Source organism: Urocitellus parryii, chromosome 12, assembly GCF_045843805.1.
Source record: "Urocitellus parryii isolate mUroPar1 chromosome 12, mUroPar1.hap1, whole genome shotgun sequence".
Taxonomy (NCBI): Eukaryota; Metazoa; Chordata; class Mammalia; order Rodentia; family Sciuridae; genus Urocitellus; species Urocitellus parryii.
Window position 1 is genome coordinate 46301811 of NC_135542.1, and position 26073 is coordinate 46327883.

General features: G+C 52.9%; 1 protein-coding gene across 1 annotated transcript in view; it reads right to left on the reverse strand.

Moving 5' to 3' along the window:
• Positions 1-3583: 3583 nt before the first annotated feature.
• Positions 3584-26073, reverse strand: part of Hs1bp3 (HCLS1 binding protein 3) — a 36946-nt gene continuing 14456 nt past the window's right edge. The window contains exons 5-7 of the mRNA XM_026401417.2: positions 16878-17035; positions 15270-15405; positions 3584-10676 (exon numbers count right to left, since the gene is read on the reverse strand). Of these exons, the coding sequence (XP_026257202.2) occupies positions 10418-10676; positions 15270-15405; positions 16878-17035 (553 nt within the window). The 3' untranslated portion in view covers positions 3584-10417. The remainder of the gene's footprint in view (positions 10677-15269; positions 15406-16877; positions 17036-26073) is intronic.

Genomic DNA, 26073 nt, shown 5'->3' on the forward strand with positions numbered 1-26073 from the left:
CTCAGTTTTGAACAAGAAGTAAAAACTTCAAATTTAGGCTGCTTCTTTTTTTTTTTTTAAAGGAAGGAATTTTTTTTAACACCTTTATTCTCTTTATCATTTGTATGTGGTGCTGAGGATCAAACCCAGGGCCTCACATGTGCTAGGCAAGCACTCTACTGCTGAGCTATGACCCCAGCCCCAAATTTAGGCTTCTTGAAAATTAATAGAACACCACATGATAAAATGTATGGGAGATGGCCCAAACTGGAGCTCAGAGGAAAATTTGTAGCCCAAAGTGTTATCTAAAATTAAACAAAAAAATGGAAAGCAAATAAAAAATTGACATGAGTCTAAAAAAATGTCTAAAAAAAATTAAAAGGAGAAACAAATTTGATACAGTTCAAAAGAGTAACATATTGAATTAGAAAAAAATAGTAAAATAGATCCTTAAAATCCAAGCTAGCTTTTTACAAAGATCAGCAGCACACATTTCTCATAAATGCGAGTGGTAATCAAGAGATGAACAAATAACAACCCTAGAAATGAAAACTGAACTGACACCACAGATATACACAATTTTCAAGGTTACAAGAGAATAAGATATATATTTGAAATCTGAATATGGTGGACAATTTCCTTGAAAAATAAATGACCAAAATTAACTTGAAAAGAGTCAGAAAAACATGAATCTAATACCCTTAGGAGAAACAGATAATTATTGTTGAACTAGGAAGGGGTGCGGCAGAGTGATGGACAGGTAAAGAAAAGGACCCGAGTGAGGCCAGGCCTGGGGGGCTGACAGGGGACCTTGTCCATCGCTTCCCATTTTTGCCAAGGTCCCTCTGTTGCCCTGATCTCCACATGAGCCCAGGTACCCCATTCTGGGATTGGGGCTCCCAGGTCTCCTCCTTAAACTTAGGACCCTGGAGCCTCAGGTCTAGGTCCTCCAAAGCTGAGCTCCAAACCATCAATGCCAGGGGAGGGGCCGGGGAATGACACCAGGAACAGGCAGAGGCAGCAGCAGGTGTGGAGTGGGGGTCAGGATATGGCCTGTGCAAAGTTCCCAGCCTGTAGCTGGCAGCATAGTCACAGTCCTTCTGTAACCATGGGACAAAACAAAACACAGCTAAACAAAACACTTTCCCCTTCTTGGGCCACAGCCAGCAGCAAGACGGTCACTGTCCTGGGAGACAGAGCCAGGGGACCTTTACACCAGGAAAGGACCCTGCCCACTGCTCTAGCACCTACTGTGAGGGTCCCAGGGCCTCAGGGACATGACCCTCACTCTGCCTCCTGAGAGCCACGCAGCAGCACTTCCCCTGTCCCAACAAGCCAAGGACTGGCACTGTCTGATCCAGGGGACCTGAGGGGAACCTCAGCAGGACTGTGACTTTAAAGCCCACTGCAGGGGCCCAGGTGGAGCAGGGGGTCTCCTCCCTGGAAGGCCCTGGAGCTTCCCGAGGGCTTTGGGGAGCACCCTGGGTGTGCTCAAGGCCGCTCTCATCTTCATCCCAAATAGGGCTTGAAGGAAGGTGGGCTGCCGATGGCTGGCTTTGCTCAGCTGCGTGTCTCCCACCTCTGAGAGGCCCTGCTACCCTGCCACGCGTCCTCCCCACCTGCCCGTGCAGGAGAACTTCAGGGAGAGGAAGGAAGGGAATCACACGGAGGAGAGAGGGGCTTTCAAGGAAACGAGGCCTTGAAAGGAACCTCCCTTCTGGGGGCCTCCTTTCCTTCAAGGGTGCCCCCAACTCCTGTCTCCATTTGCCCATCTTCAGGTGAGGTTTAGCTTTCCAGGTGGGGAACACCGTGGAAGGTGGCGCAGGGCCAACATCTCAGAGAGTCTTCCGGGTGAGGGAGCATCCTCCATGACTTATTTTTAAGTAGATTTTTAAAGAGCGATTTTAGAGTGATTTCCTCAGGAAAATTTAACACAAAGTGGAGAGTTCCTGTATCTTCCTGTCCCCCACACAGGTCTAGCCTCCTGACCACTGACACCACGCACCAGAGAAGTACAGACATTACTGCCAATGAACCTACGTGGCACCTCACTATCATCCAGCCCAGTCCACACCAGAGTCCACACCAGTGTACACTCTAGGGTTTGCACCAAGGCAATGACACATACCCACAGAGAATTAAACAGGCAGTTTCTCTGACCTAAAAATCGCGTCCTCTGCCTGCTCATCCCTCCCTCCGTCTCACACTTGGCTACCATTCATCTTTCTACTGTCTCTGTGGTTTTACCTTTTCCATGGAGTCATACCATCCGGGGCCTTTCAGACTGGATCTTTCACTGACTAATGTGCACTCAAGGGCCCTCAATAACGTTTCATGACCTCATAGCTCATTTCTGTACGATGCTTCATAGTGTCCCACTGTCCAGCTGTGTGACAGCTCATCCAGCCATTCCCCTCCTGATGGATATCCTAGTTGCTTCCAAGTGTGGGCAATTATGAAGAGATCTGCTGTGAACATCCACGTGTGGAAGACTTACGTCCACAACTCCTTTGGGTAAACACCAAGGGGCATGATTTCTGGATCTTCTGATAAATGTTCAGCTTTGGACTGAGCGTCCTTTTTCAATGGCTTTATTGAGTTGTAATGTGAACGCAATAAAGTCCCCCATTTTCAGGGTCCAGGTGGTGAGTTTGGGTGAGTACCTGTGGTCACAGTCACATCATGCTCTATGGGTCTCAAGGTTTCCTGCTGCGGTCAGTCCCCTGCTCTTTGTCACTACAGCTTGGCTTCTTCCCGAATTCCATGTAAATGGGAGCCTACAGTCATGGCGTGGGGTCTGGCTTCTTTGGCCCCACATGCTTTTCAGATCCGCTCCTGCCGGAGCCACGGGAAGTCTCCCCTTTCCTTGCTGAAGAGCACAGCACCATACATGGAGGCTCCGGTCTGTCTGCTGACCCACTAAAGGCTGTTTGGGTGGCTTCCTCTGGGCGGAGGGAATTGCTTGGTGGTCGGTCCTCCTGGGAGGAAGGGGTGAGGGCTCCCTGGGCCCACGGAGAGCGGGAGAGGATGAGGGAGCTCCACAGAAGGGCAGCTCCTGCCTCCTCAGCAGCCGCCTCCCTCCCCGCCTGGCCAGTTGCTCTGAACAAAAGGTCAGGGCCCCTGAGAGGGAGGGCAGTGTGTTTATTTCCGCATCTCCATGGTGCGGGGACAACTGCAGTGTGGGGTGAGCAGCCCGCTGCTGACGTACCAGGGACCCTCACCACAACAGCGGCTTCCAGCACGTTCCAGCTGCCTCCTCCTGGCCCCTCCAGGGCCCCTCTTCACTTCCCAGGCCCCCTGGGCCCCTTGTTGGTCTCAAATGGTGTTTTGGCATGTGCCATTTCCCATGTCCCCTCCCCACCATGAGGCAGCAGAAGCGGGGCCTGTTACCCCCCCCCCCCCACCCATGGACTCAGAAAAACTGAGTGACTGGCAGAAAATGACCTCTCATGGGAGGTGACCCTCCTCTCACCTACATCCACCCTCCATGGCAACCCCATTGGTTTCCCTCTCCACCCCAAAGTCTGTCCCTCCCTCCAGAATTTCTCAGGCACCACAGGCAACGGAGTGACAACTAAACATAATTTTAATTATTGACATGTAATGTACACAATGCACCAGGTACTGATCAAAGAACTTTCCAAATATTAGCTTGCCTAATAGGCAAATACAATCATCATTCCCATTTTACAGGAATACCAAGGCACAGAGAGGTTAAGGAACTGGCCCAGGGTCACACTGCTAGGAGGCCAGAGAGACAAGAGTTGGCTCACACTTTTAGCCACTGCATTCTACTTACTGCCCATGAATTTGTTTGGTTGTTTCTCTTCTAGTCACTATTTTTTTTCTAATGGTTTTATTGAGGTATAATTTATATACCATAAGATTCACTTTTTTAAGTGTACAATTAATTAAATCATGTCAGTAAACTTACAGAATTGTTTAACTCTCACAACTATCCAATTTGAGAACATTTCCATCGCTCCAGGAAAGATCCTCTGTGGCCATCTGCAGTCACTGTTGGTCCTGACCCTCAGTCTGAGGCATCCACTAATCTATGTTCTGCCTTGAGATTTGCCATGGACATTTGTGGATGTGGAAACAATAAGTGTTCTCCGAGTCCGGCTTATTTATTTAGCATGATGCTTTGCTGCTCATTCACGCTGTAGGAGGTGTCACCTCTTCAGTCCTTTTTTATGGCCAAATGACATTACGCTGTATGGACAGACTGCATGGTGTCCCCACTCCCCAGCTGACGGACCTTTTCCATTATTTCCACTTTGGGGGCGTGGTAGGTAATGCTGCCGTGAACATCTCTGTACAAGCCTCGTGTGGGCACATACTTCCCTTTCTTTCTGGGCACATGCCTACGAGTGGAGTTGCTGGGTTGTATGATAAATTTATATCCTGCTTTTATGATAAACTGCCTGACTTCTTTCCAAGGTGCTGCAGCATTTTCTGTTCCCACACTCAGGGGCTTTGCAGCCTGGGAGGTCCAGATTCAAATTCAGAGGGGACCTCATGAGAGTGCCAGAACCAGCCTGGGGAGTGTAGCACGGCTGTCATGGGACGGGGTGGGGCAGTGCATCAAACTCAGACTCTGCTCATGGATGTCTGAGAAACAGGTGGACAAGGAATCTACTTTCTGACCTACAAAATTGCCCTCTGGGACCAGAGAATTCAGGGGAAGTCCACAAAGTGCCATTAAGGCAAAAGAAAAACAGAAGTGCACAGTGGAGATGTCAAGGGTCTGCTCTCCAGAGGCAGGAAACCAGCTGAGAATGCGGGGCATAGGAGTTGTCCGAGGCCCTCAGGCTCTGGAAGCTCTGGGTTCCTGCCTCAAGACACTTTTCTGATCTCCTTGGAGGGCGGTGAGAGATGAGGAGATGCAGAGGGGAAGCCCCAGGAGCCAGCTGCCTGGAACAGCCATCAGGCCACGTGAGACCAAGTCTCTGGGTGGCAGATGCTACCTGCCAGGGAAGACCCTCCCTGAGCTGTGCTGCCCTCCAGAAAGGGAGGAACACTGCTGCCCACTGTTAGCATGACAGCCCCAAGTGAGTCACTGATGCCCCAGGGGCGGGAGGTCTGAAGAACAGGGCCAGGACAAGGGGCTTCCTACAGGGACCAGCATGGAGGCCATGGCTTTGCAGGATAGAAGGGGCAGCTGCCTTCCTTGCCTTAATGCCAAGCACTCAGTGCAGGAGATGAATGTCCACCACTCAGGGCAGGAGGCGGACATGAAGTTGAGGAGACACTCTTCAACCTGAGTGACTGGCAACTCAGGTTGAAGATGGTCTCTTCAAATTCATGTCCACCTGGAACCTGTGAAGGTCTTGTACGGAAACAGGTCTCTCAATGTGAATAAGGTAGTAAGCTCTGGATTAGGACAGGTCCTGATACAATGAGGGGAATTGGGACAGAGGCAATGGAGAGCCCTGTATGAAGTCAGAGACACACAGGGAGTCTGTCACCCAAAGATGGAGGTAGAGACTGGAGTGATGTAGCTATAAGCTAAGGAATGCAAGGGTTGCCAGCAGCCACCAGAAGCCAGAAAGACACTCTGGAGACCGTGGCCCTGAGAACACCTTGATCTTAGAGGTCTAAACTCCACAACTGTGAAAGAACATTCCTGTTGTTTACAGCCACTCTGTTATGGCAGCCCTTGGACACTGGTGCAGAGACCAAAAGCTGGGCTCGGGCTGCTACAACAAACCATACCTGCTGCAGGCAGCAAAGAGGGAAGAACAGGGGGCAGCGAGGGTGCATGGAGGACAAGGTGCCTCTTTTACTTGTCTCTGGGCAGGAGGCCTGAAGAACAGAACTGAGACAAGGGCTCTGCATGGTTCCTGGCAGGACCAGCTGTAACGGTGGAGCTTCCATCTCTGTGTCCTCCGCCACGCCAGGAACAGGCACTGCAGACAGCAGCTCCATGGCAGTGCCAACTGTCTGCACAGGCCTAGTCCTTCTCTGGCCAGAGCTGCAGCTGCCAGGCCCCTCACCACCCCCGCCCTGCTTGTGCGATATGGTTTGTACCCTCATCCTTCTCCCAGCAGCTGGTATGCACACCAACTGTGACTGCCACCATGATGAGGCACTTTTTTTTGGACCAGGGATTGAACCCAGGGGCATTTGCCTACTGAGCCATACCCCTGGCCCTTTTTATGTTTTATTTTAAGACAGGGTCTTGCTAAGTTGCTTGGGACCTCAGGACCTCACTAATTTTCTGAGGCTGGCTTTGGACTTGTGATCCTCCTGCCTTAGCTTCCCGAGTCACTGGGATTACAGATATGCACCACCACACCTGGCAACATGGTGCTTCTTGACCAGGAGGGCTGTCATGCTTTTCTCTGCTTTCCTAGGCCTCTTCCTTCCTGATTCCCTGCTTGACGGGACACAGTTCCTGCACACAGTTGGTGCCCACTGAATACGGTTTGAGGATGAGGAACCATAACACAACTGGCCAGCAAGGCTGGAGGGAGTTACCCCATCTTTATTAACAATCTGTTCAGAGGCCATGCTCTAAGTTGCCTTTAGAGTCCGCTTACCAAGCCTCATGCCGAGCCCATAATCCCCATGCCAGAAGCTGCAGCCTCATTCTGAGAATGATGTCAGTTCTCACCAGTGGCCAGAACATGGACAACAGGAGCCAGAGGCCAGCACACTGGGCAGGTGGAGGTCTGCACACTCTGTTTTCACCATGTCATAGCACAACATCCAGCATAGAGATCAGGGGTACCAGGCTGGAGGTTGAGCTAAAGCTGACCAGCCTCTGGTCATTCACCCCGCAGCCAGCTTGTCCTGGGCAGAGGGTCCCTCTGTGAGGAGGGACCAGCCACTAAAACATTTTTTAGGCACGGATAGGATTTAACAGTCACATAAGTCCAGGTAAAGGTCCTTGCTTGGCACTGGGGAGTGAGGGGACTTCACATAGCCCAGCTGGGCTGGAACCCAGATAGCTCCATGGTGACTCAGCCTGACTGCCGCTTCACCAGGATGCTGTGGGCTCCAGGAGAACCAACAGCCATTTATGACCACTCACGTGCCCCTTGGACAGCTTCCCTTAGCCACAATGGCACAGAGCAGAGGATGGTTTGAACCCGGGGAGTTTGCAGTGAGCAGGACCATTTAAAGCTGGAACTGAAAACTTAAAGGGGTCTGTGCCTTAACTGTGCCTGCTCTGGGTGGCCAGCAGTCTACACACACACACACACACACACACACACACACACAGCACGGGAAAGTGCCTGCTGTCCAGCCAAAGCCCTATTCAGGGACATATTGGTAGCTCTGTGGCCCTTTCTCAGGATGTGCTCGGCTGAGTAGCTGGTGAGTTAGAGAACTGACCACTACCTTCCATGCCAGTTAAATCCACAAAACTCAGGTGTCAGCTGGGCATGGAGGAACAGGGCGCCCAAGAGTGACTTGGTTATCTTGCCTCACCTGGCATGAGGGCTCCAGCGGTAGGTCAGCCCTCGGGGTACAATGGGTGAGCTGAGGTCTGGTCACATCAAATCGACATGGTCATGAGACTGGGGCTTAATGGGTGGGCATCTCCAGCAGAGCCCAGGACACTGGCCTGGCTAGGTCCAGCCTGAAGACTGGGACTTTCCAGAACTGGCCTGAACTCATGGCTTCCTGAGAGAAACAATGCAGGGGAAAGGGAGCAGCAGGCCCAGCCACAGATGGCACATCCTGTACACGGGCTTGCAATGGCCTTCCGAGTAAACAAATGACACTGTCCCCAGTTCAGCCTCTCAGTCTCTCTTCCACGGTGAGTTCAGCTGCATGCTCTGGGGCTGAGCAGTCCTCAGAATGGCCTGATGGTCTGTGGGAACCCAGACTCCCAACTCAATCTCGGCTGCAAGAGCCAAGCTCAAGGTGTGGGGGAGGGAGGTAGCGATGTCAGCCCACAGACTATCCTGTGTGTGGAGTCCCTGGCTCCCCGGGAACCTGTTCCCAGGTGTCCAGTGGGTGTCACCCTGCAGCGTCTGCTGTTGAACCTCTGGGTCTCAGGGATGAAGCAGCAGCCTAGAACCTGAGCTCTAGCAGGAGAGCAGAGGCCAGGACGGATGTGGGCAGAGGCCAGGAGGGCTGTGTGACATTAGATGGTCCCAGCTTAGGGCTCTGCAGTGTGGGGGTGGGAGGTGGGGCCTGGAGAAGGAAGGGCTCCTCTTTCTACACAGGTCTTGGATGATCAGTTACTGGCCTAATGTCCTCACTGGGCTTGCGCCTCTGGGTCCTTTGCCTCAGTTTACACAATGGGAAAGAACCAGAATCTTCCTCTTCCTTTTGCCCTACCTTAATAAGAGGCAGCTGGGAGGATGAGGCAGAGCAACAGAAGATGTGGGGTCCCGCGAGGGAAGCTTGTCTGGTTGTCTCTTGCTATGAGTAACCCCCTACATGCATCTCCTGCACCCTGACACCCCCCGCCACCTCCCATCAGTCCAGGGATGGAAAGGGACATCACTGGCACATTCCAGAATGAGGCACGCACACAGACTTTACTGGATGACTGGGTGTCTCCCACTGGCTTTAAGTCTTAGATGTATGGTGAGAACAAGCCACAGCTGGAACAGCCATGTCTCAGGGACACAGACCTCTGTAGAAGCATCTAGAAAATTCCAGGCCACCGAGGAGGCTGGGCGTGTGTGCAGTGGGCAAACCCACACTAAAGTGTCTGGCCAGATTCTGTCAGAGGCCCAAGCCAGGGGACTGGTCCAATGGCCACTTTGCCAGCTACATCCTCTGCTCCTACACTACCAGTCACCCAGAAAAGGGGGGCGGGGAGGTGGGGAAGGATAAGGAGTTGATAGCCAGGATGCAGAGGAGAGGGCAGGGGTTGCGAAGAGCCCAAAGGAGGGCTGGGGCCAGTACTGGCTGGGCAGACTCTCAGAGGAAGACCTGGCTACATGGTCTCAGGTCCTCAGAGGCCTTCCTTCACAGCCAGCAGAGACTGTGGGGTACAGGGCTGGGCACGAACAGGTGAAGGGTGGAGGGTTTGAATGCCAGATGGAGAAAGGGAAAGATGAGCCAGGGTGGAAGCTGTTCTACAGCCAGCTCCTAGTCCCTGAGGAGAGATGCCCCTCTGACCAGGCAAGGCAGAACTCTGCCCAGTACCACCTACATCTTCTCACTGGATGTTGACCTGCTCAAGGGCAGGCAGCTGATGAGGGCTGTGGTAAGACATATGACAGACCAGGCCCAGGGCTCCCAACCCAGCCCTGCGGTTCCTGCACAGGGCAGGAGCTGTGGATACTGGTCGCACAGTGGCAAACAACTGGCCCACGTCACCTGGGGCCTCACCTGGGCTGGCTCTTGGGCCTGATCAGGAAAGGGTCACAGGCCTAGTCCTGACCCCTTCCAATGCCTCTGCCAGGCAGGACAGCACCAAGAAACAGTGGTTGCATTTTGTTAAAAACTATTTTGTTTCATTAAAAACTAGCTCTGAATATGGAGAATATACATCCAAGAAAGACAATCTAATATTATTTGCTCCATGAAGCAACATTCGCTGAGTCTCCTGGGTGCTGCATCTTACCCAGCACTGTGTGCCCCCCTGTGGGTTCTGTGGGGCTGGGATAACTCTGAGGCACTGGCCTGCCCTGGAACAAGGCTCCTCCCTAGGTTGGTGATTCTACTGGTGAAAGGCCACTGAACAAGTCCAGATCCTGAGGATAGGCAAGGCCTTGGAGCAGAAGCCTGAGAGCATCATGTTCCTTGGAGAGCAGGAGACGGCACTGGGAAGAAAGCCAACTCAAGTCCCAAGATCATGCAGAGGTCTAGGGGGTGTTGGCTCTGTGTCCAGAGGCCCAAGGAGGTCACTGCTGGCTAGACCCTTCCTGGGAAAGGAAGTAGAAGGAAAACTTGGGATCCAGCAGTCTTCTATATCCCAGAGAAGGAGGCTGGGCCCAGCTGCTCCCCTTAGGGCTGGTAACTAGGAGGCTCATGAGAGACTCATCGGGGCACTCTGGACAGCAGGGCTCTTCTGCTCAGTGTCCCTCTCCAGGCCCTGGCATGCTGAGCAGAGGCTCTTGGGTGGCCTGGCATGGGTGCTCCCTCATCTCAGCCTGGGCCCCGTCAGGCCAGGTCTTCCTTTTGAGGCTGGGCTGGCAGAGCCAGTGGGCACAGGTGGGTAGGAGGTTTCCCTGTCCCATGGAACACCTCCCAGGGTCCCCTCACCTCTCACCTTGTCCTTGGTGAGCCAAGCAGCTCCATGTTTAGTCTCCCCTCCACACCAGCTAGACTGACACTGTGGGCTTCAATACCCATAGTCACTTCCAGCCTGCATTCTGCAGGGATTCCACATCAAGCCCACAGCCCAGGAGAAAAAAGAATGATGTGGTCCTGGGGCCCAGGCCTGCATCTGTCCCAAGGGTGTCCTGGCTCCACACACATACGCCTCCAGAGGGTGTGCAGGGCCAGGCAGCATGGAGAGGGGTCAGAAGAGGCTGGGAGAGGTCTGGGAAGGTGTGTCATGGTCCCGAATGTACTGCAAGATGTCCATCTCATCCATGGCTTGGATCTGCTGCTGCTGCTTCTGCTGCCCCGCCATGCTCTCAGTTGCACCTGCTCTGGGGGGCACAGGTGGCTTGCTGGGCAATGCCGGCTTTGCTGCCACTGGTGGCTTGGGCTTAAGCTGGGGCTTGGGTTTGGGCTCAGCCCCCAGCTTCAGAATCTGGTCCAAGTCCTCTTCAACTCTAGGGAACCAAAGGAGCAGCCCTGAGCATAACGACCCCCTGTGAAGGCGGCAAGACCCCCAGGCAGCACCTCTCCACACAAGGGCACTGGGCAGCTGCCCAACCAGCCCATGACAGGCCCGGCTCCCCATCCCACCCAACCCCAGGGAGAAGCCAAAGGGCAGTGCTCTTCCCTCCACCCCATAGCAGAGGGAGCAGAGCCAGTCCCCCAGACACCAGAGAATGCTCTTCAGGTGACCTCTCTCTAAGCCTGCTGGCCTATTCAGGGGACTTTCCCTCCAATCCTTTAGAAATAACCGTCCACTGGCAAGCCCTGCTCTGGGACCAGCACTTCAGACACATTATCCCTTTTGTCCTCAAAACACCACTCCAGGGAGGTGCACCCATGTGTCCACCTTGTAGAGGGGAAGCTAGAACCCAGGGGGCTGAAGTCCCAGCTAAGAGGATGTATATCCTCACCAGGATTTGTGTAAGGATCAAACAAGACCTTAGAGACCAGCATGCAGCCAAACCAAGTTCACCCAGAGAAAGAATAAACTGAGGGGCCTGAAGCTGTGGTGATGTGGGGTCTGCCTGCCTCTCTGTGGGCCACACAGGTGCTGAACAGGCCCAGTGAGGGCCCACCAAGACTCACTCATGGCTCACACCTCTGACTGTCCACGGTAAAGTGACAGTCATGGAGGACCATCTCTAGGTATGAATGGCGGGGAAAAAGGCCATTGCCCACCTCTGCTCTGGGCCTGGTGCAGGCTCCTGCTGCTGGCTCTTGGGAAAGGAACTCGATTCCCAGAGGCCAGATATATACTGGAAGACTCACTCGACCTGCCACCCACTCAGCACCATGCTGGGTGCCTGTAATGGCCAGGCAATTCCACATGTATTCAATTGTTTAATAATGTCAAAACAGTGTCTGGTGGCAGATATTGGCCTTATTTTACAGACATGAAAACATAGGTGCAGAGAAGTACAGGGCCCTGCCTTGGTCTGCACAGCTATCCTGAGGACAGAGAACACTTGGCTCACATTTGGCTGGCTCTCTTGGGGGCATTCACCTTCCTGGGGCACCTCTACATGGATGCCCCTTCTCTAGCCTCAGAAAGAAGCTGCTCCTGTGCCCAACAGTTATCTCCACAGGCATCTTTGACCATGTTGGCTTGGGTGAGGGGGACATAGGCACGGAAGAAAAAGGACCTGGGGTGCAGGTGAAACTGGCCTCTCCAAGCTTTGGTTCTCTATCTATAAAACTGGATCAGCAGCACCGCCCGGCAGGGTTGCCAACACTATGCACAGAGGTGCTGGCTCTGCAGCGGCCGCTATTCCTTGTCCTGTGGCTCCTTTGGCTGGTAGCCTCAGGCCACTCCACCTTCCTGGTCTTTGGCCGCCCCATCTGTAAAGTAGGAATGCTCTCACTCTGCCAGCCTCACCAGGATTTGTGTAAGGATCAAACAAAATCCAGATGGAAAGTGCTTTATAAATCTAAAAAATACTGCAGGTGTCAGTCGACATTCACTGGGCACTGAAGAGAGCAAGCACAAAGCACAAAGGAGCAATGCCTAGGTTCCTTCCCCAGGGCACCCTGAAAGCCAGTCCAATAGGATTCACCAACTGCAAATATCCTGATGTCACTGAAGGCTGGGAAGTGCGTGGCCAGAGCAGGTGAGGAAAGCTTCCCAGGAGAGGGAGCAGGGCAGGCCCAGCATGAGGGGAGTTAGGGAGGGGAATCCTGGAGAAGGGCGTAGCAGAGAGCAAAGGTCTGGAGGTGGGAATGAACTGGCAGAGGAGGCAAGTAGGCCGACAGCGGAGGTTTCTTGCCCTGAGCAGCATATCCCAACCGCAGAACCAAGAGTATCATCTGCTCAGACACCAGCTGGGTTGGGTAGGGGCAGGAGCAGAGCAGAGGTGCCTTGATCAGAACTCTCTGGCACTGCATGGCCTGGCAGAGCCTGTGTGAGGGTGGAGGTGGCTGGCACAGCATCCCCAGAGGGGCTGCCGGCCAGGAACCTGCCATCCACAGAGCTTCTGGGGGAGAACTCTTGCAATGGGCAGAGACCTCTGGGAGGTAATTCTGAGCTTGCCCCAGATGAACAAAAAGTATCCTTCTGGTCCAAACCCAGATGGACCCACTAATGCCTCTCTATAGAGAGCAGCTGCACAGGGTTCAGGGAGATTTGGGGAGGTGTCACGGTCTGGCTGCTTTTGGAAGTTTAGCTCAGTCGTGCCCCAGCTCCCTCCAAGCCAAAGCCCCTCCTCAGCTCCCCAGCATCAGCCACTGGTTCCCTTTACATTCTCCAGTGGAGGCCACGGGTAACCAGGAAAAGCTGAGAGTGACTGAATTCTATTAAAACAGGGGTCTTTAGGAAAACGAAGCAGCAGTTAAAAGCCCGTGTCACATTTCAGGCGAAGCAGCTGCTATAGAACTAGTCTGAAGCTGGATTTGCTCTGCGGTGGGAGGCTGTGAGTGGGAGGCCATACAAAGGTACTGTAGTCATTCTTGGGATACAAGTGGCTGCTTAGGCTCCCTCTTTCCAAGCACCCTATTTCCATGGGGGCTCCCCGAGACACACTTAGGAACAGGTCTCACTAACACGAGGTTCAGTCCCACTCTCTTCCAGACCCAGCTTTGGTGGGGTCTTCTAGTGTGGGGTGAGGAAGTCCTAAAGTCCCTGAAGAGGACAGAACTTGGCTAAAGATCAAAACCAGAAGCCAGCCCTGATGTGTCTGCAGGACCGGAGGAACACAAACTCCTCAGTGCCAAACCCTGCTCGTGTCCCACCCTGTGCTGCCTGGGGATGGCTGACGCTCAGGCTGCTGACGAAATGAACGGAGGGGTGAGAGCATCAATGAAGGGATGAAGTGGGGAGGGAATGGCTGCTGGAGAGCTTTGTTCTATAAGAAAGTCTAATTACGCCTGAGTAGGAACACAGCAGACACAAGAAGAATGAAATATGGCTCTTGCTCTCAAGAAGCGAATTCTTCATTACCAGATGTTGTTAGAGTGAAGGGAGGATGCAGGGCTCACATGCTGTGAGCAGGGATTCCCAAGGTGCTCTGCAGGCTGCTAAGAGACATGAAGGAAGGGTCCCAGGGACCAATGAGAAACATGACATGTCTGCCCCGATGACAGGCCTGCAGGAGTCCTGCCTAGCATTGACATTTCCCCAAATCACGTGGCCACAGAACCCTCTGAAGGTAGCCTAATAACACTCCATTCTACCATGCTTTTCCAAAATTAGACTGGTAAATATGGATTTATTTATTATTTATTTAGGTACAGGGGATTAAACTCAGGGGCACTCAACCACTGAGCCACATCCCCAGCTCCATTTTGAATTTTATTTAGAGACAGGGTCTTGCTGAGTTGCTTAGCACCTCACTTTTTGCAAGGTTAGCTTTGAATTCATAATCCTCCTGTCTCAGCCTCCCGAGCTACTGGGATTACAGGTATGTGCCACCGTACCTGGCTAATAAAGGATCTAGAATAAACTACACTGGAGAGGGCCCACAAGAACTGCCCCTCTGCAATATATTCAGCCTGGCCCTGCTGCTCCCTAGGATGATCCAGTGTTGGCTTCCCCGCTGCCTCAGTTTCCTCCCTGATGAAATAACAGTTATCCTGGTTCCTTTCACCCTGCTGGACTGTTAGAAGCGAGGACACAGGATGAAAGTGAACAGATGTCAGGGTCCTTGGGGAAATGTAAACACAAGAAGCCATCGCAGTGACTCAGGCTTGGCGGGCACTTAGAGGGCTATCTAATAGCCTGGGGCTCCTAACAAGGGGTGCAGATGACAGCCTCCTGGGACTACATGCCTCGGTGCCACATAAACTGTTCCTAGAAAGAGGCATCTCAGCTTCCTGTAAATGGCCAAGCACACCCTATATCCTAGGGTGCAGATGAGGACACTTGCTCAAGTCTGAGCATGCTGAGAACATGGTTGCAGAGGCCCAGGAAGAACCCACAGCTCCTGCAGGGAGGTGAGCACCTGGCCTCCAAGTGCTCAGAGTTCCGGATGGAGTGCAGGCCAAGACAGGGGCAGGCAGAAGCTGCAGCTTCAGACAAGTGACCTCTCCCATGCTTGATTTTGTGTAAAATGCAAAGAACAGTAGCTGCTTTGGGGGCTGTTGTGAAGATTAAATAAGTTGTAGAGTCTCCTACACTGCCGGACACACAACAAGTGCTCAGGAAACAGCAGCCATCATCCCTCTGATGGGACCCTCCCAGGGGATGGGCCATTGTAGGTATATCTGAGCTCTTCTCCCTCTGGGAGAGACACATGCTATGAAGTATCAATTTTATTTGTTCCCAAACCCATCTATGCCAGTTACACTTGCTCTTGAGTTATGTAATTTAATTATCATTCTTTACACATAATGGAATGTATGTGTGAAAGGAAACGGACTGGCTGAACACTGAAGTTCCCTCACCAGCTGAGCTGCCCTGGATGCAAATCCCATCCCTGCCTCTTGGTTATTCCCAGCCCGAAGGCCTTGAATAGGCCAGGATTCCTCCTCTTGGAGGCCAAGGCTGTTGAACTTTCCCATCCTGGGAGGGGTCGCTGGCTCAGAGCTCAGAAAAACCCCTGGGACAATGGTACCTGAACAGCTCTTCAGATGCAGATCTGAGGCCCCGGCCTGATGTGGGCCCTCCATTTTCACAGGCAGCTGGCAGCAGTAAGGGGTCACCCAGGGGGACGGCCCCACCAAGGTCAGGGTCGTCAAACAGCTTCAGGGCTGTGGGGAAGGCAGCAGCAGAGTGGTCAGAGAAGCTCTGGCTCATCTTTAGCTGCTGGGGACAGAGTAGAGACACTGCTCCAGCCTCCTAGCCACCCAGGTGAGTGAGCAAGGAAACTAGAGAAAAGGGAGCAGGTGCACGCAAAAGGGTGAGGACAGCAGCCCCTGTGGGCCTAGGACACCCATCTGTCTCTGCCCCACTCCAGTTTCTAGTCCTGACTGGCTTCCGGCTGCTCTAGGTGAAACTTCCTCTTGACTCACCAGTCATGGTCCCAGGTCCAATACAGCTGGACCCCTTGGCTCACCCCACAGTCACAGTGTCTTCCAATGAGCTAGGACTGAGTGGCACTGCCAGCCAGGGGCGCTTGCTGCCATGGGGTCCCTGAAAGTCACTGTCCTGCTGAAGTCCCTGTCTGCAGGAAGCCTGCCTCCCCATTTGGGCTGCTCTCGGCTGCCCTTTTGGGAGTGTCAACCGTGGCTTCTACTTTGAATGCCTTTCCTTGGCAGTCTGGCTAACTCCAGCCGACATTCAGGACCCAGCCTGGCTACAGGCCAGGCTGGTCACACTGCCACCCAGGAAGTCTTGCCTGCTGTTCCACGGGAACCAGTGTTTCTGCTCAGCCCTGGTACAGGCTCATGCTACTCTGCAATAGTCAGGTAATGTCCTGTCTCCCTGTGGGACCCTGAGAATGTGGGGACCAGTCTTATTCCTCAGTGTGTTTGGGGTTTGGACATCAGTGGGTGCTCACCAAGTACTGTCTGAATCAATGGGTGACATCCACTCCCTCCCCTTGGAGGAGAATTTGGGGAATCAGAAGGAAAGGTCAGACAGGGACAGGCAAAGTCCCTAGGCTGCCAGCTCTGCATCGACCCTTCCAGTGGGGTCTATGCAGGTGACACAAAATGTTAAAATTAAAATCATGGGCTGGGGATGTGGCTCTAGCAGTAGTGCGCTCGCCTGGCATGCGTACGGCCTGGGTTCAATCCTCAGCACCACATACAAAGATGTTGTGTCCGCCGAAAACTGAAAAATAAATATTAAAAAATTCTTTCTCTCTCTCTCTCTTAAAAATAAAAAATAAAAAAAATAAAATCATACAGTGTCGCACACACGTCCAAGGTGGGCCAGCAACCACCTTCCATCCTAAGGGTGCCTAGAGGCCCAGTGCCCACATCTGTCTGCAGAGACATTGAAGGCACTTTTTCTCCAAGCAACAAAGAAACCTATCATTGTCCTCTTCCTCTGTAGAATGTTTAGAATAATGTACAGCCCAAGAGTGTTCTGGATTGTAGGGACACCAGGTATGAGGGTGGATTTCTCAAGCAGAAAATCTCCATGAGCTGATCCTGTATTCCGTTGGAACAGGATAAAAGAGAGACTTACATCCCACTCACAAAGGATATTTGGGATAGAGGTCAGCCATCAAGCAGATACCGAGAGCAAAGGGAACTCATGCTAGGGTTTTACTTACAGTCCTGGGGTGTGTTCTTCAAGGGGCTCCGAGGGGACAGTTTCCTGCTTGGGCCAAAGAGTTCCTCATCAGGGTCCACCTCCTCGTCAAAGATGGTGAGCCGGGGTGAGGGCTTGGGCTTCACCATCACCTGGGGGCCTTTCTTGGACTTCTTGGAGCTGGAGAATTGCAGACAATACACAAGGTAAGGACTAACTTGTGAGAGCCCCGATGGCCTCCTAGATGCACCTAGGCACTGGGCCCACAGTCTGAGACACACTGAGACACACCAGGCACTGGGCTTGCTGGAAGCTGAGGCCAGAAAAGACCAGGCCAGAAGGAAACCATGGGAATACCAAAGCAGCCACGTCGAGCAATCCTGGCAGGCAGAGCAACTGAAGTGGCCTTTAAGTCAACAGACAGGTCCTCCTTCCCCAGGAGGGAGAAGCAGGCAGGCAGAGGGAGCTGGGAGGAGGCAGGTTTGCTTTACCATCATGATTGGACAACAAGTGGTAAGGCTCCTGCTACTGAAGCAGCCACACTCTGTGTTTGGTGTTGGGGACGGCAGGGAGAAACCAAGTGGCCATCTCAAGTAGATCCTGATAGTCAGACAGCTCCCAACTCTGAAGGCCCACTCGGGCCTCAGGCTGCTGCCTGCTCACAGGCCAGAGAACACGCTTTTGTTTCTGAGGTGGAGGCACCACTTGGGGACAGGCCTAGAGAGTCATCCTCTATAGCCACCTGGAGATGGGTAAACATAGTATGAGACAGGGACCTGGGAGAGCAAAAAGCACCCTTAGAAAGCCTTTGTACCCCCGCCTCCATAAATGGGGTACCAGCCACTCTTCTAATGAATGCTGTGGTCCCACTGGACAGTCTTCTTCAGGAAGCACCTGGGACTCAGGGTCCCACATGGCTCTGCCCCCCTCAGGTCTGATTAAGCCTGGTTACTGACTGGCTGAGAAGGTCCCTCTAGGCCAGCTTGTGGCAGGAGAGGCCCAGGATTTTCTGGGACATGGTAGTGCTTTATTTCTTGGTAAGAGGGATGGGCAGACATTCATGTGCTGCATGCTCACAACTTATGCACGTCACCCACGTCACTCTAAGTGACACTAACAGTAAATAAACAAACTTGGTTCCATTTTAATATTGACCCAAGCCCTTCGGCTGCTGCCCAACATAAGCCATATTAAGATTTCGCAAACGAGAATGCACTTTTTACTGGAAACTGAAATCGTATGCGGCTATCTGCCTGGCGGGCAGTCCCACTGGACTGAGGTCACCCTCTGAGCTCAGGTTGGCAACACTATGTGGCAAAACTGTGCAGAGAGGCTGGCACTGCCCTAAACAGTGATGCAGACTAAATAGTGGCAGACAAAAATAACAGAATGCTACAGTGGCCAGGCACCGAGGTGACCATTCCCACGGTCGGTTAGATAGTGATGGAGTGCAGGGACTCAGCCCAGGGTCTGTTTCAGAAAACCCCATCCTGGTCCCTGACTTTCTCATCCAGTATTCAGGCCACTGGGGCATGCCTCCACTCTGCGCCATCCCGAGGCCCTGTGGGGCTGGCACTGGGGGCGGGGCGAGGGACTCTCCATCCCAACAGCAAATACTTTCCAGAAACTTATGCTTTAGCTCCTCTTAAAACATGCAGCAGGAGGGCTCAGCTGCCCTTCATTCTCACCCATCAGGCACAGTCAGCGCAGTCTCATGACCCCTCAAAGTGGGTACCAATAGGGGCCAGGGACTCAAGGGAGATGGTCCCATCCCAGCCAAGACTCTGTGGGCAGAAATCCCAGGTGGAACCTGGAAACCGGGTTCAAGTTTGCTGTGGAATGAAATGGCTCTGCCCTGTCACCTCTGTCCCTTGATCACTCATTGCAACCATCCTTTGCTTGGTCTCTGTCCCTGGATCTGGTAGGGACTGCAGCAGTGAGACCCCCAGCCCAGCACACCTGCACCTGGTCAGGCAGTTCCAGAAATGCAGCCCGAGGCTGCGCTGTGGCTGCAGCAGCAGCAGCAGCAGCTTCATGTTCCATGTTCCCCATGGCCCCTTCCCTGCTTCCTGGGATCAAACCTGCATCCTACGCAGCTAATGGCCCCATGGGGCAGGAACAGTGGTTTCCATCAACCAGCAGTGGGAGAAAGCTGAGGGGTGTGTGTGTGTGTGTGTGTGTGTGTGTGTGTGTGTGCGCGCGCGTCAGCATGAATGAGACAGACTTTCCTTCTAGGGGGGTTCCCTCTCAAACTGTTCACACCTGTGTCTTTCTCCCTAGAGATGTTTGTGAACTTTTGTTAACTAAGATAAGGCAAACAAACGGCATGGGGCTGTCAGGCACTCTGCCCCACCCCACCCATTGGGCTTCCTGTCCCCCAACGCTTCAAACCCTACCAAAGGGAGACAAAGGGCATCAGGAAACATGAAGCTTTGGAGCCTAAAAGCCTCATGGTTCTGATTGGCTCTGGGGATGTAGCAGTGGGCCTGGTCCAGAGAGATGCTCAATGAATACTAGATGGAAGGGTGGATAGGTGGAAGGGGAGAAAGAAGGGAGGGAGGAGGAGGCAGCTACCATCTGGGTGGTTGGACAGTTGACGGATGGAAGGAAGGAGGAGAGGAAAACAGGCAGGCAGACAGCACATCTCTAATTCAGACTTGTTTCTGCTTATTCCCAGGGATGAGGGGAAAGCAAGTGAGGAGAGATGAGTTCCCAGCATCCATCTTAGCACTCATGTTTGGAAGGCCCCCCACTCCATTGCTCCCCTGAAGATCTCTTAGTCAACCAATGGGTCTTCCCACCAGCCCGTCAGTCACCCTACCCATCAGCAACCTACCCCTCTCCTTGGAGAGCCTCCTATGACTAGCACTCACGCAGCACCTCCCTCATGCAGCCACCTGTGCTAGGTGATGTGGACAGACATGAATAAGACCTGCCACTGTGCCCAGAAGCACAGGGATGAGCACAGATACACTGATCACTACCAAACAGGGGACACAGTATGTCACAGCCAGAGCAGAGGGAGGAGGGGTTCTTGGAGGAGGCGGTAGAGAGGTGGGCAGTGACCTCAGAGCCAACTGCAAGAAACCCTGTGTCTGCAGGAGCCCAACTTGGACATGACCAGGAACCCAGGTCTCTAAGTGACAAGGAACCCCTCAGGTTTGCAGCACAGCGAGGGGAAGGGCATCAAGCCTGGTTCCTCATGGAGCCTTTGCTCATGACCCACAGAGAAAACAACCAGCCTGAGGTTGCAGAGCAGTGTGGGAGGCAGGCGAGGCCAGAGAGCTCCACAGGCCAAACATGACCACAGAGCGGATGGTGAACGTGAGCCTGTGCAGAGGGAGCTGTCTGTGCGGCTGCTGGGCCTTGCCCTCACTGATGGATGGCTGGGTCGGTAATTCCACTAGTGACGTGAGTTGCTCAGTCTCTGAGCCCTTCCTTCTCTCACTCCCTGGGGATCTTCCCCCCTCCTCTTCCTCCTCCACTCCTACATCAGTGTCCACCTAGCTGCTGGCAGATGTACCTCCCAGCACTGCAACACCACCCGGCAGCCCACCTGGCACTGACGGGCGACAAATCCCTCACTGATGTGACAAAGGATGCCTCTTCTCTTCCTTGACAGATTAGATTCTTGTCACCAGGGATGGGGCCCAGAGGCATCAAATAGAGAGGTCTTCAGAGAATGGGAGTGAAGCTCCTGGCATCCTGGTGAACATTCCCAGGTCACAGGGGCCACCGGAAAGACAGTCTGGCTGCGTACAAGGCACATGAGGCAGGCAGGGCTGCTGTGTAAGCACCCGTGTGTTGCACCCGTGTGTTGCACCCGCAGACACCAGCTTTCCTGCTGCGTGCCTGACAGCAGACAGATGCCCAGCCCAGGCCGCAACCTGCAGGCAGGCGTGCAGTGCAACACCCAGGAGTGAGGGGCAGCAGCTGCTGTGGCTGACAGCTCCAAAGCTCTGACTGGCCAAGAAGCGTCCTACTCCCTGTGGCTCAGGCACTTCTGTGATAGTGACTGACACATGAGAATGTCCTCCCCTCTGGTTACCCAGGGGGCCAGTGGCGCCATTCCAGAGTCAGCCTCCTTACTTTGATGGACCAGTGCTGGGTACCAGCTGCCCAGGCCCCTGTACCAGGGAGTGGTAGAGGATCTTCCAGACAAAGCCAGCACAACTGGGTCCGAACAGAAGGAGGCGAGTCCCTTCCACCGCCAGACCCACCACAGGGCCCTTACCTTCAAAGCCAGGATGATGCCTAACCAAATAGGCAAATCAACCTCCTTTCCAATGATGCAAATTTTCTGCTTTAAAATAAAGAACTTCTCATATTTTCATCTTACACTCTGTTTTTGGCTTCATCGTGCTGGTGAAATGAACTTCTGCAATTCATTCTAGCCCAGTGCTATCTGCTGTGGCACCAGCACAAGGCCTCCCTGGAGAACAGTGTCAGGGAGCATCTCCCTGCCCCCCACACACACCTGATGGCCAGGACACCTCCCTGGGCTTTCTCAGGACTGGATGGGAGGATGAGCAGAGGTGAAAACATTGTGCCTCTGGCAGAGGACAGCTCTGTGCAAATGCCATGGTGGGCAGTGCCTGGCAGGGTGGCAGTGCCCAACAGCTGGGCAGCAGGTGCACAGAGAGAGGAGGGGCTGAGGGGAGTCGGCACATCTTGAGGGGCCTGGGGGTTTCTGGCCTTTGCTGTGGGAGAAGCAGCCGAAGGGCTTGCAGGAGAACCTGTGTGTGACCCAGACCGGCACATAATGTGCTTTTTCATTTGTTAAAGGGAGCAACTGACACAGAAACACCTGGAATTCATGTGCAGGTGAGCAGAGGGCTAGGCCAGAGGCCCCAGATCGCAGACTCTGCTTGACAATGTCCAGGTTCACTTACATTCTCCACCCAGCAGACTATGGCCTGGGCCATAACAGGGAAAAGGGTCTACTGTGGGGAGCCACCCTGGACACCATCATTGCTATGGTACCCAGGGTCATCCTTTCAATAACTAAAGTCTGACTTTCCAGATCCTTCCAGGGCTAATCCCTACCCTGGGGTACAGGGCCCCAGCAACAAGCCCCCCTTCTTGGGTTGTGGGTGATACCATTTCACCTTCTCTGCATAAGGACCAGCACTGTCCCTCACCCATCATACACCACCAGAAAACCAGGGTGTTTCTGCTGTAGGGGGCTCTGCAACCCTCTGCCCTAAGGCAAGCACTCAAATCATCCACAGAGATTGAGTTTACAAAGGGACAAAGGCCAAGCCACAAGTAAAAGTAGAACTCAGATTCACAGCCTGCAGCAGCCAGCCCAGGTTGCCAATCCACGGCTTCTGCAAGAGTCAAATCTTGACCAATAATCGTCCATGTCCCTAACTGTCACCTCCATTTCTAGTTCAGTAGGACAAGCCAGAGAAAGCCAAACATGCTCCCCTAATCGATCAGGTAGGATGCAGGATGTCCTGCTTCTACTTCCTTATGTCAATAACCCCCAGTGAGGGCACACAAAGCCTTCTTGTGTCCATGGTGAAGCTGGCCACTCCCCTGCCAGCTTAAAGAGTCTTTGGTAAATGCAGGTGATGGTGGCCAACTCCTCCCTGGCTACCATAAGTTGAGCAAATACCCTGTGTTGGCTCTCATTTGGGGGGCTCTTCATTTCTATCCGATGATAACCCTCCCCCAGCACCCCAAATGTGACATGATGTGGGCAGGGAGCTGGCTGCCCTGCTGTGCAGGATACCAATCACCCACATCATCAAAGCGCAGAGTGAACAGATGAGGGCTGAGAACTCGGTACCTGGCACAGATGGCACAGTAAGGGATGAAGGAAAAAGTCCTGGGCCCACAGTCAGGGGACCCCCATCCTGCTCTCAGCCTGCTCCTGTGTGATCTTGGGAACCTCAGGTTTAACAACTCTGCCATGCTAAGAATGTTTCAACTTGGGTAGAGCCTCAGACAGGAGGATGGCAGACATGAATTCCAAGATCCCATCCGGAAGGAGTAAAACACCATTAATGCCAGCAAGGCCCTTCTTCTCAGGCACAGAGCTAGGATCCTGGCAATGCTGCCACCTCCAGGTGTATGATGCACCTGGCAGTGGGCAAAGCCATGGTGAGTCACACAGTGCTGATAGGAAATGAGAAAGCTGCCTCCTGCACTGTACTGTTGTGAACACACACTCGGATCCCTTCAGAGTGAACCCGAGTAGTGATACCATTTTACAAAGAACTTCCCTTTCATCCTTTAACCCCTGGCTTGGACTTCAGCCCAACTTTATAAAGATGAACCTGCAGTTCTGAGAAGGTCAGCCACCTGCCCAGTGCCTCCATCCAGCTGGTATTTGAACTTAGGACTGTCTGCTTCTAACCCGGTTTGGGGTTCACACATCCTGGGGTCCCAGTGTTCCCAGTGGCTTACAAACCATGCTATAAGGAGCCCTGGCTTCTGCGAAGCTACCTAGGGCCACCTCTGAATGTGGGGCTGAGGCCCAAAGATCCAGCTCCCACTCCTGTCTGAACTGAAGCAATCCTACTTTGGTCTGTTTTATACATCAGGAAATTTCAGTAGGAGGCTTTCCTTGAACCATAGATTTTGCTACTGAAGCAAAAAAGGCACACTGTTCCATCTGTGGTCCCCATGAGTCCTTTCATGCAGGCCAGACTGGGAGCAGTACTTGGACGGGAAATACAGTTCTGCAGTGGGGTCAGGCCAAAGAGGGCTGCATGTCCTATCACCATCTATCCTAGCTGGTGACCCAATTCTGGGTTCACAAAATCTGACTATTCCAATAACTTAAGAAAATGGCAAAGAAAGCAAGCAAACACACAGAAGTACCTTTTCGAAATACGGGGACTACTCTGTGACCTTAGGGGTCTGTGGAAATAGAGAGAGCCACTGGAATTCTTTATTCTTATATAGGGACACATAAGAGAAGGTTCCATGGAACATTCTATCCCCAAAAGGGCAAAGGGGTAGGATTACAAAGAAACAGGTGAGTGTAATCAACCCACCAGGTAACACCTACTCCCGGAGCCATGCCTCATTATCTGAGGGGAGGTAAAGCCTAAATTATTGCGGGGAGCAATAATTGTTCAGTATCTCTTGCTCAGGACTTAAGGGCATGTATTTCCAGAGCGGCTCCCGACAATCTCTTGCCTCCTGCATTCCTCACCTGCATGGGGTCTGGCCAGGGTACTGCCAGGTGCCATGGGGGCACAGTGCAAGCTAAGGTCCCACCAGCCCTGGCTCATGCCTCCCCTGCCCTGATAATCAAGGAAGAGCACAGGCAGAAGGGAAAATCCAAGAGGAGCACAAGGAGGTGAGGAACAGAGTCAAGGAGGGGCTGCCCTGAACGTGGGACCCCTCCTAGGTACCCTGGGGGCTGCAGGCACTCAATGGGGTTGATTTCTGGGCTTCTGTAACATGAGCTCACAGAGGACTCACCTCAAGGGCTGTTCTGCCCAGATCCCAGGGGGCTGAGAATCTGTATCTCTAAGCAGCTCTAGGTTGGACATAGTCCCCAGCTGGCTATCTGTTCTAGAAGACCTGGATACCTGGGCTCAAGGCCCTAGTCCAGGAGAGATGGTAACTATTTAGCAAGAGGCCCTCAAGGGAGACAGGTCCAGGGCCCCTCAGGGGGTAGGGCTAAGGCCATGTTGTCCTTAAAGTGGGGACACAGGAAACATGGCTCACTTTGGGGGTCCGCTTAAGTTCTGAATACAGGGTCAGGAAATCTGTGACACTTATAGTATGCCAGGGGCATTCTAAACCAAATAGTCTTCCCAGAGCAGTGGTTTCATCCTAATACAAGAAGTAAAATATTACTTTTATATTGAAACACCTGTAGTTATTTTATGAAAAATACAACAAAATCTCTATAAAAATTATGATGGAAAAGCACTCCAAAGAAACACACAGCTTCACCACTGGAGGCCATAGCATGGGACCCCCACCTTGAGAGTCTTGGATGGCCTGGGGTTAGCTTGGTGGTATAGTGCTTGCCTAGCTAGCAAGCTCAAGCACCTGGGTTCCAGCCTTGCACCATCAAAAAAAAAAAAAAAAAAAAAAGTCTGGGAAGATATTTGCCTCTCAGGGTGTACAGAGGCAGCCTGACCCAAGAGCACCTGAATCCTCAGGGACCTAGGACCTGCAGCAGGCTCCCTGTGACTGGGCACTGGGCTAGGAGAGATGGGAGGAAGCAGTCTAGCAGTGGGAGGGGTTTGTAAAAGCAGAGCCCCCCCACCAACCACAGAGGGAACTTAACTGTCAAAGAGCCCTTTGCTGGAGCCTCTTTGCTAAAGCTTTGGGGACCTTGAGCTGGACTCTGGACCTAGGGGAAATGCTTGAGCAGACACAACTCTGTACATGCAAAACTTTCTCAAGCTACTACCTATCACAGCAAAAGCCCAGTAAGAGACCACAGCTTCTACCTGCAGGGTCTGGCAGTGTCCTACAACACATGGCCTGAGGGACAAGCAGCGCACAACTAGAAAAGTGGATTCACTGACCTGGAAAGACCTACACACACTGAAAAACCAAACTACGGAACGGCACAGGTATCACCCCCCTGCTGGGTAACAAGATGTGAATGCTCAGAAGTGTACACCTCCACAGGGAAGGACTTCTTCCTGTGTTCTCCATTTTTCTCTACTAGTTGCATCTTATTTGAGTCACAGTGAAAAATGTTCCTAGCAAGTTTTTCTAGTAGAATGCAGACCATAATGGCATAACTTCATTTTTCCTAGAACCATGAAGAAGCTAAACAGAGTGTTAAATATGAAAACTATATTCGACATGGAGAGGCAATCAAAATAGACACAGAGTGCAAAAACAGAGTATAAAACGGCATGCGCTCCCTGTCTGTGGTTATGTGGGTGCACAGGGTCAGGGACGGAGAACTGTCCCAGCAAGAAAGAGCAGTGGTAGCGTCAGATGGGCCAGGGTGAGGGCTTTTTCTGTCCTACTGTCTCTCTAAAGGCACAATAACGCCCTTCTTCCTAATCAGAGGCAGGCTGAAAAGACAAAGAAAAGTGCTCGTCAGACCCCAGCTTTGTGCTGGCGACTCCCACCCTCCCAGGTGGCTCTAAGTGGAGCCACAGCGCCCCACAGCGGCCTTGGCAGGGAAGGACCGAGGCCGGGTGCATGGAAACGTGGCTGCTTCAGGAAGGCAGAGCCAGGCCCAGATAGGAGCTTGGTTTGGGGTGTGGGCACAGCCTGGAGGC